Here is an 18,235-nt window from a genome sequence, read left to right as displayed (position 1 = left end):
ACTCATGAACCACGAGATCACGATCTGAGCCGAGGTCAGATGCTTACCAGACTGAGCCACGCAGGCACCCCTAATGTTTATTTACTTTTGAGAGAGAGAGAGAGAGAAAGAGATTGGGAGGGGCAGAGAGAGAGGGAGACAGGATCTGAAGCAGGCTCTAGGCTCTGAACGGTCAGCACAGAGACTGATGTGGGGCTCGAAATCATGGACTGCGAGATCATGACTGGAGCCGAAGGCGGACGCTTAACCGACTGAGCCACCCAAGTGCCCTGAGAAATGTATCTTTTGAAAAAAATCTTTAAAAGGCAGTAGAAAACACTAATGAGGAAACGTCCAACGCAGAAAACCAAGATACACAGGAGGCAATGTTTCAGACCCCTCTCTTGTATCTTTTCAAAACCTTGGCTCACCTTTCCCCCAGCCCCTGCAGAAGGAACCATCATGGCACAGACTTTGATCAGCTCAGGGCAGCTGCAACCAGACAGCACCTGGCCTCAGGCCCTTGCTCCATACCTTCAATGGAACACCTGGAACCTGCCTAGCACTCACACAAGTGTAATCCAGAAGCACGGGGGTATTAACACTTGTAGGCCCCCCTTGACCAATGCAGGACAGAGCAGCTAGATTAGTACATCCTCCTTGTGTCCCCTGGCTGGAGAGTTCTGCGGCCTTTCAAAAGGTTCCTTAGAAATTCCTGCATGGTCTGTTGGCTTTCCTCCCTCGTTCCACTTCTGCTCTGGAATGGCAAATGAGCAGGCTTCCACAGAAGCCTTGTTGTGGAGTCTGCTTTCCGGAAAACACAGGCTAATGCGCCGATTCTAGCCAAGTCCCTATAACTGGTTGAACCCTTTCAGAAAATAAATGAGAAGAAAATGGTGATTCTGACCATGTTCAAAAACAGATTCTGATTCTGTGTGGTCAACATAACTCTTTGTCAACTTATCCTTTCCCACAATATGACGTCACTTTCTTATTCAGCAGTGTTGGATTTGGGAATTAAAATGCATTATACTTGATCTTACAGTGAGGTTTATTATTCTTGAGAAACTGAGCTGCTCAGGGCTGATGCATTATTAGCTTTGTAGCAGGTTCAGTGGTCCATACACTTGACCAACATTGCAGGACAGGCTCTCTGTTTACCATGGCATTTGGCTAATACTTGGAAGTTAGAAGCTGAGTTCTCAGATGATTTTACCTGGTGTTTATTCAGGGGAATCCACCTAACATCTCTTATGCTATGCTCTCCTCATCCGGAATGAACAGAACCTTACCGTTCCTGATTAAAAAGGAGGTCAAGTGGAATTCGTAGCCCAACACCATGAATGATCAAAAATAGCTAGACAATTTATTTCAAGAGCTACAGATATACTCGATTTCTTTAACCACCACACTTATAAGTAATTTTTTTTTTCCCTCAGAAAATGACAGTTTGCTCAGGGGGCTGACAGGCTAGATATAAGCTTACATAGCGAAGTTTTATAGCGTATCTACTATTTGATACTCACAAAATCTGAAGATTTCTAAAAAAATAGACCATATCATTAGATTCTAAACTTGAGGTTCTTCTAATACTCTTCTAATACTAATTTATACACTAAGGAATATTATCATACGTCCCTCCCATGGTCTAGAATAATGCTTGGCATGCAGTACACGTCAGTCCACATTTGTTGGGTGAGTAAATAAATGAGTGACTGCTGGTGACACCAACAAAATGTGAACACAACCTCCTTGGTTTAGTTGTCATGGATCACAGGTGTGGTTATGTGGGAGTGGCCACTATTCTATCCTTGTCCTCCTGACTGTCTTTGGTTTCATCTTAGTGTTTACCAGAGCCCCCAAGGTCCTGGGAGCCAGGCTGTGGGACAGCACCCTCTGGGGGGCCCTTCATTGCTCACTGGCTCTGGGCTGATCCCATAGGTGCCCATGAACACAGCTTGGCAGACCATAAGGGAAGGCCATTGAGTCTTACTTGCTGGATGGGCCTGGGAAGCTTGAAAGGCATTCCTGTGCACGCATCACTCTTTCCCAACGGGCTGGGGCATTTAAAGATGAGGTTCTTTCCTAAACTGCTAGCGCAAAAGTGTTCGGTTGTCCTGATTTCCTGGTATAATGCAGAAGCGGGAGAAAGGGAAGAAGCTGCTTTAATTAAACCCATATCACATGCACCAGAACCTTAAAGGCATAGCTTTGTGTCTACCAGAAGTGTGCTCTAGTTAAGAGGAAATGACTTTGCCATAGGTCCAGGGTGCCCGGAAAGAAGCTGGGTCTTCATCCAGGGTGCCTGGAAAGGGGCAGGTTCCTCCATGCAGGGTGCCTGGAGAGGGGCTGGTTCTCCACTGCCATATCACACAGGCATCTTGAATGGTTTTATGTTCTGCTGTCCCCACCAGCTTCGCCCCAGGGAACTTTTAGGAATGTAGTATTCTAGCGCGATGTCCTTCTCTTTATTCTAAACAAGTGTCTAGAAAGAATTTCATCAAGAATGAAAATATGTATCCAAATCACTTGGAACACAGATAATTATGCTCCAAGGTTTTGCCATCTGCCACTTATTTCCCTAATTGAACATTCCTGCTCTTCCTTGTGACTCTTTGACAGGAAAGAGTCCTATCTCTCGCCTTCAGACATACCTCTTTTGGGATCTGTTCCTATTGCTTGAGATTTTACTTTGAACTTTGGTTTTTCACCCAAGGCTGTCTATGTCATTACCTGGAAAGCAGAAAAGTCCATGATCTTGGGCAGTGTGGCAGGCAGAACCCTAAGATGCCCCCTTCCTCTTCATACCTCCCTGGACAAGATTCCTGGTTCTCAGTGTTGATATACCTTCTCCATTGTTTAAGCAAATGCTTATTCAGTTACTGCTGTGAAGGGATTTTGCAGATGTAATTAAGGTGTCAAATCAGTTGACCTTAAGATAGGGAGATCTTCTGGGTAAGCCTGACCTAATCACTTGAGTCTTTTATTTTTTTATTATTTTTAATGTTTATTTTTGAGAGAGAGAGATAGAGATAGAGAGAGAGAGAGAGAGATGAGATGAGATCGTGTGATCTGGGCATAGAGAGAGACACACACAGGATCTGAAAGAGGCTCTGTGTTGTCAGTGCAGAGCCCGAAGCGGGGCTCAAACTCATGAACCAGGAGATCAACATCTGAACTGAAATCAAGAGTCGGACGCTTAATGGACTGAGCCACTCAGGCGCACCCATAAGTCTTTTAAAAGAGGAGCGTTTTCTCTGGCTGATCCCAGAGGAGGAAGTCAGAGAGACCCACTCTACCTGGCATTGAAGTAGAAGCAAACATCTATGGGGCCACATGGCAGGGAAGGCAGGCAGCTGGTCGCCTGCTGGGAATGGTCCCCAGCTGACTGTCCACAGGAGTGGAGACCTCAATCCTTCAACCATAAGGAAATGAATTCTGCCAACAGCCAGTAAGATAGTAAATGTGTGTTGTATTAAGTTGCTAAGTATGGGGTAATTGTTACGTAACGATAGAAAACTGGTACAGGCCACCAAAATCCCACATACTTAAGAATATGGCAGGGAGGAAGAATATGCTGGCACACCCAATCAAAGAAAAACGAATGGGGTATTAGTATTTATTTCTAAAAACATATGTAAAGCCTACTCCTGAAGCATAAGACTAGTCAGTTAGCTGGTGAAAAGTGAATCTAGTGAAGCATACTCATTCACTCATAGAAGAATATTTATTCAGGACCCACCACATATATAGCACTCACATGGGTTAATTTCACAGTCACAGAGAAGCCATTAGGTAAACCGGTGTCTGCATTTTTTTGTTGTTGTTGTTGTTCTAGAAACCCTTTAAGAAATTTAGAGCTATTAAAGGCAAAGCATGTGTTCTAACTTTAAATTATAACCGGATGAAGAATACTTATAAAAATGTTTCTTTTATTAGAGGGAAGACATTTGAGAAGCTCTGAAAGCTCAGATACTAATATATACCTTTCCTCTTTTCCTTTTAAGCGAAATTTTAATTAAATTTTAGCTGATATGAGTGACAAAAGGAAAATCCAGACTGTGACCAGAAGAACTAAAGGAAAGTGCCTCCGTACTTTTGTTTCTACTATTAAACAGGAGGGATTTGAGATTTCTGATTTATTTCTCTCATTCTCTTTTATTGTTCATGAACTTAAGGCTGCGTTCCATTGACTCCAAAGTAATTTCTGAAAAATGATCTGCTGACATTACAGGGTATCTGGATCATTAACCATGTCAGCGCTGACCGAGGAAATAATGTTCTGGCAGAAAATAGTTATTTGTTTAAAACAAAGGCTGAGAATGTTGCCATTTCGCAATCCTTATGCCTACATGGCATATAGGGTATTTATTTTTGTGGAAAGTTCTTAGGAAACCCAGAAGTTAAAGAGAAGGCTGTTGATTAGAAAGCAGTATTAGGAATAGTATGCATATTCTCCATTCAGTCCTATTCCTCCTAGAAAATAAGATTGCCAACTTGCTGCCCCCTAATTTTTAGGGGTACAAATTCCTTTGTTCCATCAGGGAATGTGCTAGTCATGGCACGGGGAGGGAGGGTATGACAGTGTGCAAAGATGAAGGGTAAGGGAAAGAAGCTGACTTAAAAATAGATCCCATGGAGGAAAGTTGAAGAAATAAAGAATCTTCTGCTTGAAAAAAGAAAAGATGGGGCGCCTGGGTGGCTCAGTCAGTTAAGTGTCCAGCTCTCGGTTTTGGCTCAGGTCATGATCTCATGGTTTGTGAGTTTGAGCCCTGCATTGGGCTCTGTGCTAGCGTGGAGCCTGCTTAGGATTCTCTCTCTCTCCCTTTCTCTCTGCCCCTCCCCTGCTCGCGCTCTGTCTCTCTCAAAAATAAATAAACTTGAAAAAGGAGAAAAAGAAAACAGAAAAGATGGCTTCTCACAATTTTTGTTTTCTTTTCTTTTTAATGTTTTTTTTTGACACACACACACACACAGCCACGCGCACACACACACACACACACACACACACACACACACACACAGCACGAGCAATGGAGGGGCAGAGAGAGAGGGAGACAGACTCTGAAGCAGGCTCCAGGCTCTGAGCTGTCAGCACAGAGCCCGATGTGGGGCTTGAACTCATCAACTGTGAGATTACGATCTGAGCCAAAGTCGGCTGCTCAACCGACTGAGTCACCCAGGTGCCCCACAATTTTCCTTTTATAACAGAGGTTGGTAAATATCTTTTTTGTGTGTGTGGACAATGGGGCACTACTGTATTACATAGTAATATTATGTAGATTTTACAATGGCATATATATAATAAGAGAAAAATTTATACAATGATGAAATTAAAAATATAATAATGGAGTGCGATTTTTTTTTAATGCTTGTCTGCCAACGAGAAGACTGGAATTTTTATGGGGAGGGATAACATTTTGCTTAACAGGGATTATAAGTAGCATTCCCTATTCTAAAATTATTAAAAATATTCATCTGTAAAAACTCCTATTTCACAGTCTCTACAAAAGTTAGGGCTGCATTTAGTGCACAGGCTACAGTTTTCTAGCCTTTTATACTGGAGGCTTTTTAGAATCCTGGGAACCAGTTATTCTCAGCATCCATCAGGAATTGTATTAAAGGGAATGAACATGAATGGCGGTGATAGGAATCAGTGTTCTATATGGGAAACCATAAAGAGAGTAGGCAAGGGCTGTGGGGACAGAAATACAGGGAATTAACTAACCCTTCTGATATCTGAGATCAGATAGAAAACAAATCTCTTAAAAGTCTATATCCAGACAATATTTTTTTGTAGGCGATGACTTCACAAGGGTCAGTTTTTATGCTTTTCACCTCTATCATGTAGTTTGTAAGTTTAGTTTTGTTAATATACAAAATCAATTTTACCTGTAAATAAGGTCTGGACTGAAACATAACCTGTTCTCCATCAAAGTCCATTGATTTCTACGAAGTAAATGCTATGTAAGAATTTCCAATAAAGCAATGTACTTACAAACACACTACCTGGACTTTTTGTTCTTATTGCTTTCATTGTAGAGTAAAACTCCATTACAAAGTACAATTATTTATGGTGGATTATGTTTTACTGCAGACGAAAATGACCTTCCTCTAAGGAGGGTAGGTTCAATGTTGACTGATATTATGTCACATAAACATCAGGTCCTGGTTATCTTAAAAAGAAGGCTCTACCTTTAAGATAAAACAGACTCAGCTGTGTTAGCATTTTGCAAGCCCCTCAAGATCACGACTGTTATATTTATTGTCAGGAAGGAAAACTCAGCAAACACATATTGTACGTGCATGTAACGCTTCTGCTCAAGGTGGAAATGATTTTATAAAGCAGCTTCATTTAGCATCCAAAACCTGCTCATTTCTCTTCCTTAAGCCTTAGTTTTGTATAGTTTGCATAGAACGTAATTTTTTCCTCATCTTAAAATAGATGAAGTTTGTCAGGCATAACACTTCCCCGTGTAATGTCCACTAACTCTTTAAGAACCAGGCTAGATGTCTCCCTCTGCAGGAAACTCCTCTTACTGGCCCTCACACCCAGGTAGGGCACTGTTTCCCTGGTGCTCCCACAACACTGCACACATATCCCTACCATTACACTTCCACACTGCGTTAGGAGTCTGTTTAAAATTCCATCCACCCAGTTAGACTTGGGGCACCTTTAAGGCAGAGAGCATGTCTTACTCACATTGCTTCATCCCGGGCACCTAAGCATGGTGCTGAACACACAGGAGGAGCTCGTTATAAGCTTTCTAAATTAAAAGGTAAATGAATGGGTGCACTGAGAGTCAACTGGGCAGGTATGAAAGTTCTATTTCCACCCAGGGATGGACTAGCACTGTTTTCCCCGAGATCAATGTGACAATGACATGATGCTGGATGCAGGATAAGGATGAAGACCGGAAAAGAATAGGAAGAGGAAAAGGAGATGCCCCAGGAATGAGAAAGGCCATGACCTGAGAGCAGCAGGAAAGCAATGTCACCCCAGGGTGGCAGGAGCCAGTTAGGGCCTTTGTGATGTTGGCTGCAGGGGTGGTTGTCAAATCACTGATTCTTTTTTTCTTCTCTCTCTCCCTCCCTCCCATCCCCCTCTCCCTCCCTCTCTCCCTCCCCCATCTTCCTTCCTTCCTTTCTTCCTTCCTTCCTTCCTTCCTTCCTTCCTTCCTTCCTTCCTTCCTTCCTTCTCTTTATTATTTACTTTTTAGTTCACCCCTATGATTTTGTAATACCTTTTTGCAATTTCCCGTCTCTGCTGAAAGACCTGAGGAAACTCTGCTTGGTAAAGCTCCGAGGACAGAATTCTTGTCCCTGCTCCTTCTCCTCACCCTTCTATTTTAAGGACCATTGAGTGGTAATGAGGAAATCACGTGGGAGGATTCTATCACTTTTTCATTGCCGAAAACATGGAGATTTTTCCTTGTGTTTTAATATGGGTGGTGGGGTTGGGGAGGTGGGGGGAGAAAAGCTTTTCTTTAATGTGAGCCTCTTCCTTGTCCTCAAAAGACCTTTTATAGAGTCATCAGTGCCCAGGGCTGCAAGGACATCCACAAATTCCTTCCTCCATTTGTAGTGTGCAGTGTTCTTCTCATTGCCTCCCCACTTTCTTTTTTTTTTTTTTTATTGGTTTAGCTTCCTGAAAGGAGTCAAACATGTCTTCGATATTTTGCTGATCTGTTTTTACTCCTTTGTCATCCTGCCCCAAACTTCAGCCCCGTGTCCAGCCACTGAGGCTGAGGAATAAGCTGTAGATGAGCAACTCGAAGACCAAATACACATTGCCCACGCCAGTAGTAATGATTTGCTGTAAGCCAGGAAGCCTGGGGCTGGGGCTGGCCTGCCCAGGGCCCCCAAGAAACACCTGCTGGAGACTCGGGGAGGGTAGAGTGTGGAAACGGCTGGTTTCTACATTCAATGTTCGTAATCCCTAGGCCACTTATTCAAAACTGTGTATGTACTCAGGGGAACATTATGGTTTTCATTTTTCTAATCCATTCAATGCTAATTAGAAAATAAGAACAGTTATTAATTTTTATAGCAGACAGTTTACAAAAAGAAAAGAGTAAGTTCATGTACAGGAAATACGAGGCGATTTTTCTCTCCAACAGAAAATGGCTGGGGTGTGATATGATGGAAGCGACGGTGCAGCAGAAGATGTAAAGGGCTCGCTGTGATTAGTGATCTAGCTGGCCGCTGACATTTTAAAATTTGGGAAAAAGATGAAGCAAGTCCCTTTGTTTCTTAAAATATTACTGCCTCTTCTCTTCCTGTTGTCTGATGTAGGCAAATGTAGTCAATACTCTGAAACAAAGTGCTAATTTTGTAGCTTCAGAAAGAAAATTCTATGTTTTCCAGGAGCTTGTAAACATTCCTATACTTGCAAAGGACACACAAATACAAAGAGGACTTCATATTCGATATTTTATAAAGTTCTTGGAAGCCATTTTGATGGCACAGCATCGATACTACCAAGGCTACAGAAGAGAAGAAAAATATCCACCCAGATTTAAACCATTCCAAGGATAGGAAGTTGGACACATCTAGAGGCTTATCCATTTCAATACTTCAGTGGTTAAGAGCAGCAATTCAGCCTTCAGAATTACTTACGAATAGTCTCTCTACCTTTTGTGTATCATAGTACTCTTTTTATTGTTGTGTAAACATATTTTTTTACCAACACTTAGGAGAAAAACAGTTTTAATAAACTATAACGAATGTAAACGATAGGATTCATGAGGGTAATTAGTCCAAACAGCTGGCATACTTACAGTTGCATTTCTTCTGCACAAACCTAAGCTTGCATGCTGTTCTGTAGGTGGAGAGTCGGATACGATCCAGATCTTGAGCCCCTGGTGGGGGGGAGAAACGTACACATATGGTATGCCATGTGTGTGGAAAGGGATTTATAATATTTACAAAGAAAGCAACTACAGATATAACCCATTCACTTAATTTGATTTTTACTTTTATTAGAACACAAACACAACTTTAAGACTTGAAAAGGTCTGGCCTCATACCCCTCAAATACTAGGGGAAAAGAACACAAGTATCCAACACGGGAGATGAGGTTGTCAACCATGTTTGTGGGCCAAGGAACACAGCCTCAGCCCTGCGGTGTCTGCCGCTTCTGAGAACAATCTAGTCAAGCTGTGACTTAACCAGCAAGATGACAGCACTATCATCCAATAACCATTTTAGATGCGCAGTGATTGGTCATCAGAATACGGCTGTGAAGTGAGTACCTGCTGAAAGCTGGGCCTCTTTGCTGTGTGACTAATTGCTTTTAGAAACCTCAGTTTTCTCATCTGGAAGATGGGGGTGATGATACTACTACTAATTATTTTACAGAATTATGAGGATACATGAGTGACTATAATTAAGCACAGAGGGCACTGCCTGGCACGTAGTTCGAGCTGTGTAAGTATTCATTAGTATTACTAGGGTCTATCCTGCAAACCTGCCTGTCAACCTCACCGGAGACTTTCTAAAAACAACCACTACTCTTTTTTATACCGGAGCTTCCGTTTCCTCTCTAACATGGAAGTACGTGTTCCCCATATTCTTCAACTACTTTCCTCATTCTACTCTTCCTCTCAAGAATCCAGCATGGTTTCTGATGCTCACAGCACCAGGTCTGAATGTTCTGCTCAGAATCCAAGCTCTTCCCATGCTACCTACCCAACGGTATTTCCCACCACCCTCTACCCAGGACCTCTGCCCGGCTTGGGCGAGTCTCCACAACAATGCCCTGCAGATGGGCTCTTTGTCCCATTCACACCAGAGATCCTGGTGATCCTCCCACCCTTCTCTGAATGGGCTCATCTCTAGACTGTGTCTAAGACAAAGCAGACTTTCAACAAATGTCTGTTCTTTTCTGCTTCTCAATATTTGGCATTCGTTAAGCCCTGTTTATGGTTCATAACAGATATAAAGGCAGAGAGCTATTTTTGACATATATTGAACTTCACCAGTAAAAGTGCTACATGAATGCTTCAAAATATAATAGGGCAGCGAGTAAATGAGCTGGCCTAGAAGTAATTATATTGGGAGGCCAATTAAGTGCTTTTCTAATCAAACTCAGGATGAATTAGCATGTGTCCTGCATTGAGAGCATCAACATTCCCTTGATTCAAACTGATCTCTTCAGATTCATTCACAAATGATACCAATACTCCTATTGCTTTATAGTTTTATGAGGCAGATCATTAAACATTCATTCTTATGAGAGTTGATTACTTGACAAACAGGCTCATTGATACTGAGTTCCTGAAGAACCAAAGAGAGAGGGCTTAACCCTCACCCAGTGCAGGAATTCTCCTAAACGGAGAATGTTCTCAAGAGCGGGACAGGTAGACAATGGCCATAGAAGATTATTTCCAATGACAGGAATGATTATCACTTGTGAAAATAAATGAGCTTTAGAGTCAGTAAACCTTAATCTGTCATTTCCCAGTTATGTGAACTTCGACAAGTTTTTACTTGGTCTCTGATTTCTTCATGTATATGGAGATAACAGCATCAGCTTTACCAGCTGGTAACCTCTGAGGCTTGTATATCGTGACCACCTACTAGCAGGTGGGACTCCTAAAAAGGTTTCCTGTACATTTCCTTAGCAACAATAAGTGATAGAAATTTCTTTTTTATATTTGAGCTTTAATTTGCCTCCTGATAAGTTCAATCCACTTGATGTGATTTCCCTTCTGGAGACACAGAAGCTTTGCTTCTAGCCACTTGATAATTTATTTCTCACACATTGGGAAGCACCTTGATTAGCATCTTCATTACCATCTGAAGGTTATGTAGAAAAGCCCCTGCCCTTGTGGAGTTTAAAGTTTGGCGGGGGACATAACCTCTTGACCTTTTGACATTGGAGTGGTTCAACTCCATAACCATTTCAAGCACAATGTCTATCACAGAGTGAGGCCTACAATAGGGCTTCAATACGTGGATGTTGCTATCATTATTCTCTATTATCATCAGACAGTTTTGAGACCTTCATCCATTCTGGTCCTTCTGCTCTATGGATGGCTCATATCTCATTGAAGTGAGATATACAAAATTAACCCAAATTTGCCTCCTCTGTATAGAATATATAGAAACCAATCATGACCAGTTTTGATAGGGACAATTATGAATGCAATTAATTTTTTTTTATTTTACAGAGAGAGAGAGAGAATATGGGAGAGAGGGGCAGAAGGAGAGAGAGACAGACAGAGAGAGAGAGAATTTTAAGCAGGCTCCATGCTCAACACGGAGCCTGATGTTGGGCTCGATCCCAAGACCTCAGGTTCATGACCTGAGCCAAAATCAAGAGATGGAACGCTCAACTGACTGAGCCACCCAGGCACCCCACGAATGCAATTTTTAAAAATAAATGGCTCGTTCCTCTAGTTCTTTTCATTAAAAAGCTGAAAAAAATCATATGTATTTACATATGATCACATCTTTTCTATTTTCTACTTAAATGCTTATTTGGAGGCTGAAGATAGGACTTCATATTTATCTGGTTAGTTTCTTTTAATTTTTATCTCATGCTCGTAATTGTTCTGATAGTTTTAAAAATTTTGATTTTGCCACTGGCATTTCCAAGGGCCTTCCCAGTTTTGTGCCCTCTGTAAATCTGAGAGGCTCATTTAGAAACTTAATTCTCTAGGGTTCTGGATAACCAGAGACAGAGAGACTATCAGAAATACCTGAACACTAAATCTGCCTTTTCCCCTGATGAGGATGTACTTTTACTGATGCTGAGCTTGGCTCAACAGTCAAGAGAGTCTCAATATCTGAAAATAATCCTTTAAAAGAAGACATTAGGGACATAGATTAGTTGCGTGAGTTCTTTAAGAATAATGATAATCTGCAGGTATAAAAGGGCTGTGATGCAGCAGACAATTAAATGTCTTAGTTCCAGCAAAACTTTATCCTCTGAGGAGAGAAATACTAGCTCCTCTGCACCTCCCTCTCATAGAGGCTCTAGGGGCAATTTGGCAAAGGTGCACCTCTCCTACATGTAGTTATGATGATACTTAGGGACGGGAGTGCACTGACTGTTCTCCCCTGCCCTATCATGATGTGGACTTAACTGACCCTCTTTTTGTTCAAGAATCAGGAAGGGGTCTGAGGGTCTCTAGATGTTTCCTATTTGTATAAGTTCTTCCTGGCTGAAGTTCAAAGGGGATGCACCTTGCACAGACCATGTAAGTGGCAACCACAGGATCCATCTGGATTCTGGGACCCAAAAACGCTGAGCTGAGACATGCTGCACAGGCTCTTGCTCTGCTTATCCCCCTTGTTTAAACTATTTATTTGTCCCACCCCCAATAAACCAGAAACTTAATTCAGTTTTACATGGGTAGTCTCTTCTTGAAAGTCTATAAGTTTGTAGTTTGCCTTGGGAGTAGTTGCAGGTCTTCTGTGTCCAAGTTATTGGTTAAAACCAAGCACCTGAACAGGGCCACACATAGACTCTTCTTGTATGCTACTAGAGGCTGCCTTCCAAGTTGATTGACCCATTGCTTATTCCTGCAGATATGGTCACAACACCACCTATAAATCAACCTAATTGTATGGCAAACTGACTCACATCTCCAACACATGCACAACATAAGAGACTTTGTCAGTATCTTGTTGAATTAAGGTTCATTTTTATGCTATAGTATTTTCCTGAGCTAGCAGTCTAGGAGCCTTATTAAAAAGGGAAATTAACTGACTTAATTCCTTTATAAAAAAGATAGAATTTGAATAAATGCATAAAGAAGTCAATAGAGCAATCCTTGTTCTTAGCATGTTGAAATGTCTAGGATTAGCACTGTATTTTTTCCACGACCTGAAAATGAATCCATCTTATCATAAAACCTACAAGTTCATACCCTAGACTCTCAAGAATCCATATTCTTCCTTCTTAATAAAAAATGAGTATAGCATTTCCCTATTTTTAATTTTTTTGCAATGGTCTCATTATTTCTGAAAAAAATGGAAGATATTTTTCCCTGTATTATTGTATCACTGGGATATAATTCTTTAAAACATGCAGATTCAACTCATTTAAATAATACCTTAGATTTGCTTCATAATTATACAGAAGGGACTGGGGCTAAATAATTAAGGGCAGAGATGAATATTACTGTCTCCACTTCTTTATATATTTGAAACTTTTCATAATGAACATTTATTTTTTTTTTTAATTTTTTTTTTCAACATTTATTTATTTTTTTTGGGACAGAGAGAGACAGAGCATGAACGGGGGAGGGGCAGAGAGAGAGGGAGACACAGAATCGGAAACAGGCTCCAGGCTCTGAGCCATCAGCCCAGAGCCCGACGCGGGGCTCGAACTCACGGACCGCGAGATCGTGACCTGGCTGAAGTCGGACGCTTAACCGACTGCGCCACCCAGGCGCCCCTCATAATGAACATTTAAAGCTAATCCACTTAAGGCAATTTGATGCTCTCGTATCTTGTCTTCCAATCTCTCATATCCACGTCATACTTGGAAGAAAGTGATAAAGACAAAAACAAAGATGCAGTTAAGAAATTCTGATTGATCACACTGTTATCTCCTACAAATCCTGTTTTTCCTTTTTTTTTGTTCTTCCTTTCAAGATTTTTCTCTGCTCTTCCTCTCTGTCCTTCCTTTCCTCCTTCTCTCCCTCTCTTCCTTCCTCCTACCTCTTACATTCTTTCCCTCCATTCGTCCATCTATCTATTTGTCCAACCAACCAACCAACCAACCAACCAACCTATCTTACCTACTTCTTGGCTTTAGTTTTATTGCATTCTAATAATTAAAAAAATTTTTGTAATTATTTGTTTTGAGAGACAGACACAGTGTGAGTGGGGGAAGGGCAGAGAGTGAGGGAGACAGAATCCGAAGCAGACTCTAGGCTCTGAGCTGTCGGCAAGAGCCCGACGTGGGGCTTGAACCCATGAACCATGAGATCATGACCTGAGCTGAAGTCCGACACTTAATCAACTGAGCCACCCAGGTGCCCCTAGTTTTATTACATTCTAAATAGTTTCACACAATTAAAGTATATTTTGCCTTTCATGTTTTGATAGCTCATTATAAAGCCTTTTATAAAGTCATTAAGATAATTAAATATCTCATTCATTTTTCAAATTTGCTCAACAAATATTTACAGAATAAAGATGAAGCCTATGAAGATTCCATGTCTGAACTCTTCCATGCTTGCTGATTGTGTGTGTGTGTGTGTGTGTGTGTGTGTGTGTGTGTGTATGCGGAGTAGAGAGAGAGTGAGAGAGAGGTAAAGGAGCTAGGGGGTCAAGGATAATGGTCAAATTTCTCTCTTAGGACACTTAGTGGGGTGGGGAGGCCCTCTCTGAGCCAAGGTACAAACAGGAGGCATAGGTTTGCAGGTGCGTGAATGAAGAGTTCAGTTTTGGGCTTACATGGATTGAGATGCTTGTGGATGTCCAAGTGGAGATATCAGTGGCAGTTGGAGATACAGATATGGAACTCCTGACTATGGAATACATTCTCAGAATTACCAACAAACATAAAATGTAGCAATTTGTCTTAACTGGGCCAAGACTGGGAATATTCTTCCAAGAGAAGACTCTGCATACAGCCATGGGCACTGTTAGTGGAATAAACGGTGAGCCCACCTCAAGTTGTTTCATTAGTAGAAGCCTTGACAGTGAGGAAGCAAGGCTGGAGGGACACTGACTTTATATGCTGACTATTCTGGATAAGATGGTTCAGGAGAACACGGATGTGGTTTTGAAGGACTTCTTGAAACTTGGGAGCCATGACAATAAAGGTGAAGCCTTGAGAGAAAGTAAAATTGTATATGGAGGGACTTGTTCAAGAACAAAGCTTTGGTATGATCTGGCTTCAGGGTGTCTGGGATCTCCTAAGAGACAGAAAAAGAGAACGGCAGTGGTCAAAAACAGCAGGAGACCAGACTTGGGTGGTGACATCAGAGAGTATTTCCAGGATGGTGACCCATGGTATTAACATCTTAAAGAGGCTGAAGAGCAAGAGAAATGAAGAAGCAAGTGGAAATAGTCCCTGTACCCACCATGGCCTATAGTGGTGTGTATGGTGGGCTCATAGCAGTGGGCTCATTCGTGTCGTTGTTTTCAATTTTTGAAATCCATTTTCCTAAAAGTCACAGTGTGCATTGCAAAATCATGCTGTAGGTTCCATTCCCATTAGCCACGTGCTGACTTGTAGTCCATTTCCTGAAGAACTATCTGCCTTTGAAGGATTCGGGTGTTTTCCAAGTACCTACACTTGCCTCCCTTTGATTTTCCATCCCTCCTCTGGGCAGAGGCCAGTGGTATCATTGTGATTTCTCCTCAGGCCCTTCCTTATCCTGTTAGATAGCTTTCCTTATTCTGAAGGAATGTCTTCCAATCACTCTCCTCTGATTAAAACCTACCTATCCTGTGCCCTGTAGGCTTTTAAACCAACATTTATTCAGCATCTAAAGAGAATGGATTTGAAGGTAAAGGTCTATGGTTTACCTTCCTTAAGCTACCTTAGGAAGCATTCACAACAATGACTGACAAGTTCATAAGTAAGTGTCATATAAGGCCGAGTGATGTCCTCTGAGAGCAGAAAAACAGAGAAGGTGATTTAATTCCAAGAACAATTTATTCTGCTAAAAGCCAATCTGATGAACTTATTTGAGCTGATAAACTTATTTGATGGCTGAAAAGCCAAGGTGAGGATGACATTTACATTTAACTAGTCTTTTTAGTTTTAATCTAAGGTACCAAATAAACTGATAATTAGGGCATTATACTGAAGGGAATTTTTGATTAAGGGCAACCTGTCTAGAATTTCTTTAATCGAAGTTGGTGGCCACAGAGTTAGTGTTTCGTTTTGCTTTTTTTTTTTTTTTTTTAATACAAGGCTAGTCTTTTTTTGCTTATATGTGAGTCCACGCTATCCTTAATTTCATTTCTTTGCCGTTTCTTTTTGCTTCTGAGGCCTGTGGTTATGAGCTCAGAGTAGATGTTTAATGCATACGTGCTGTAATCACCTGAATTTGCCTAAATTTCTTACCAGTTGTTCTTATCAATTATTGTTCTCTGTTCATTATGTCCTTTGTTCCCTGGCCTTTGTAAGGCTAAGATGCCTTAACATTTCCCTGAGCCTGACTAAATTTCAGACAGGCTTCTTCCTGACTCTAAGCCTCTGAGCTCCTTTTCTTAGAGCATTTACTTTAGAAAACTTTTCATTGTAAATTCTCTGTCTGCCCCTTTGAGAAGTAATCTCCTAGCCTCTCGACAGTTTTACATCCCAGAAATATCTTTCTTAAGGACCTGGGAACCAAACCTTTGAAATGTAATCATTGGAGCAGATCTCCCAGTCTCTGTGGAGGGTAGAAGCTTAACTTCCTAATTGGGACAACTGGCAAACACAACTGATCACCTTCCCCACGAATAATCTTTAGGACTTTAGCAGTAGCTCGCTACTAGCTCAGTCTGGCATTTAAAAACCCTCCTGCCTTCCAGGGAGTTGAGTTCAATCTCCCTTCTCTCGTGTGATAGTCTTGACTGCATTGCAATAGGCTTGAATTAAGTCTTCCCTGCCTTAACACCTTCACATGCAATTTTTCTTTGGCATTTGTAATTTCCGAAACAAAAATCTCTTTGGCACTTTCTTTTGCTGTTTAAAAAATAATTATTTCTAGAAAATACTCAGCTGACCAGATTTACAATTTCCTCCTTCTTTTTTAGCTCCCTCACAGATTCTTGGAGGAACTTACTTTCCAAGGCCTGAGGTCAGTCTTCCCTGTTAATAGCTTCCTTGTCTTTTTTTGCAGTCCCTCAGAGAGAGTTGCTGGGGTAACCCATATTATTTTTCAACTATTTCACACATTCTCAGTGAGATCGCCTTTCTCTTTTGTATGACAATCTATCTATCGAGATCAATTCTTCCCTTTGAAATCAGCCAGTTGTCTTATCTGGCAGAACCTTGCTGTGGACATGTCCTACTTAGTGTTGATCTAAATATAATGCTCACGAAAGCATTGTTAAGGTCAGATATGTTTACCTGTTTTTGGCCAACATCTGAGTGTATTATTTAGCATACTCAAGGAAAAAAGATACATCTTTGTGTGGCTTGCTTAACAATTCTGATCACTAATCAGGACAAGTCATAAAATGATTTAAGGGGTGCCTGGGTGGCTCAGTCAGTGAAGCACCTGACTCTTGGTTTTGGCTCATGTGATGCGTTGAGCTCTGCGCTGACAGTGAGGAGTCTGCTTGGCGTTCTCTTTCTCCCTCTCTCTCTCTCTGTCCGTGCCCCACTCACACTGTCTCTCTCAAAATAAATAAATAAACTTAAAAAAAAAAAAAAACGATTTAATAAAGTGCACGATGCATGACAACCTTGAGAAGTTTCTATGAAAAGATAAAGTTACAATTTGGGAACGAATGCACAGTTTTCCTGTCTCTCTCACTTGAAAAACTTAGAGCTTTTCTGTTTCTGTGGCTGCAAAACTTATGTCCATCATCCTTTGATTCAGACAACTTTAACACGGAAGACATTTGTGACATATGTATTTGTGCCAGGAATTGCCCCAGGTAGAACTGCCCCAGGAGGAACTGTGACAGGGGACTTAAACTCACATGAGTATTTACAGAAGCATCAAATAAGCACATTTTTAGAATTCTTGCAGTGTGTTGGCTGGTACATCTTTAATGTAACAAGGATATTCAAAGCTTTCCTCCAAGGCTTTACCGGTTCGTTATGTTAAATGTTAAAATAGTTTTCTTCTTCTGACAAACCACTGGCCCATAATGTATGTGGCTCCTGACTTTCAGTCTAAGAATCTATGGTATGGAAGGACACCTGTGTTGCTTTGCATTTTGTGTAGATGAGCAGCAATAATTAGGTTCCTTCCTCTGTTAGATTTGCATCAACAAAGGTCACAACTCCAGGTGACCGGCCATGCCAGAAGTGAATATACAGGACCAAACTTGGCCTAGGAAATTGGAAGGTCATGGCTGCTATTCTCTCAGGCACTTCAGACATGTCTCTGAAAGTGGAAAAAAGCAAGGAGCATGATTGAGATTTCTCACATCAATTTTAATTTTCTTTCCTTTTTGTTAGTTCTGATGCGGTCTCGGTGCCTCCAGATTATTGGGAAATGATAAAGGAAAATATGAATCTTATTATCTGGGACTTTCCTTTATCTGCTCCCGACCCTCATTCTTGCCAAATCAGTTCCAATCTTCAGTGGAAACCTAATTTTGTCTAGAGCCTTCTCAGAGA

At 41.3% G+C, this 18,235-nt stretch overlaps 1 protein-coding gene across 37 annotated transcripts in view; it reads right to left on the bottom strand.

Moving 5' to 3' along the window:
• Positions 1-18,235, bottom strand: part of DTNA (dystrobrevin alpha) — a 359,261-nt gene that overhangs the window by 110,126 nt on the left and 230,900 nt on the right. For all 37 annotated transcript variants that reach the window (XR_006707706.1, XM_045458370.1, XM_045458369.1 and 34 more), the window contains one exon: positions 8,760-8,840. Coding sequence is in view for 36 of the 37 variants with exons in the window: in XM_045458370.1 (XP_045314326.1) it covers positions 8,760-8,840 (81 nt within the window). In the remaining variant the exon portion in view is untranslated. The remainder of the gene's footprint in view (positions 1-8,759; positions 8,841-18,235) is intronic.

Source organism: Leopardus geoffroyi, chromosome D3 (assembly GCF_018350155.1).
Source record: "Leopardus geoffroyi isolate Oge1 chromosome D3, O.geoffroyi_Oge1_pat1.0, whole genome shotgun sequence".
Classification (NCBI taxonomy): domain Eukaryota; kingdom Metazoa; phylum Chordata; class Mammalia; order Carnivora; family Felidae; genus Leopardus; species Leopardus geoffroyi.
The sequence above is the reverse complement of the archived record's forward strand: the minus strand, read 5'-3'. Positions and strand labels throughout refer to the sequence as shown.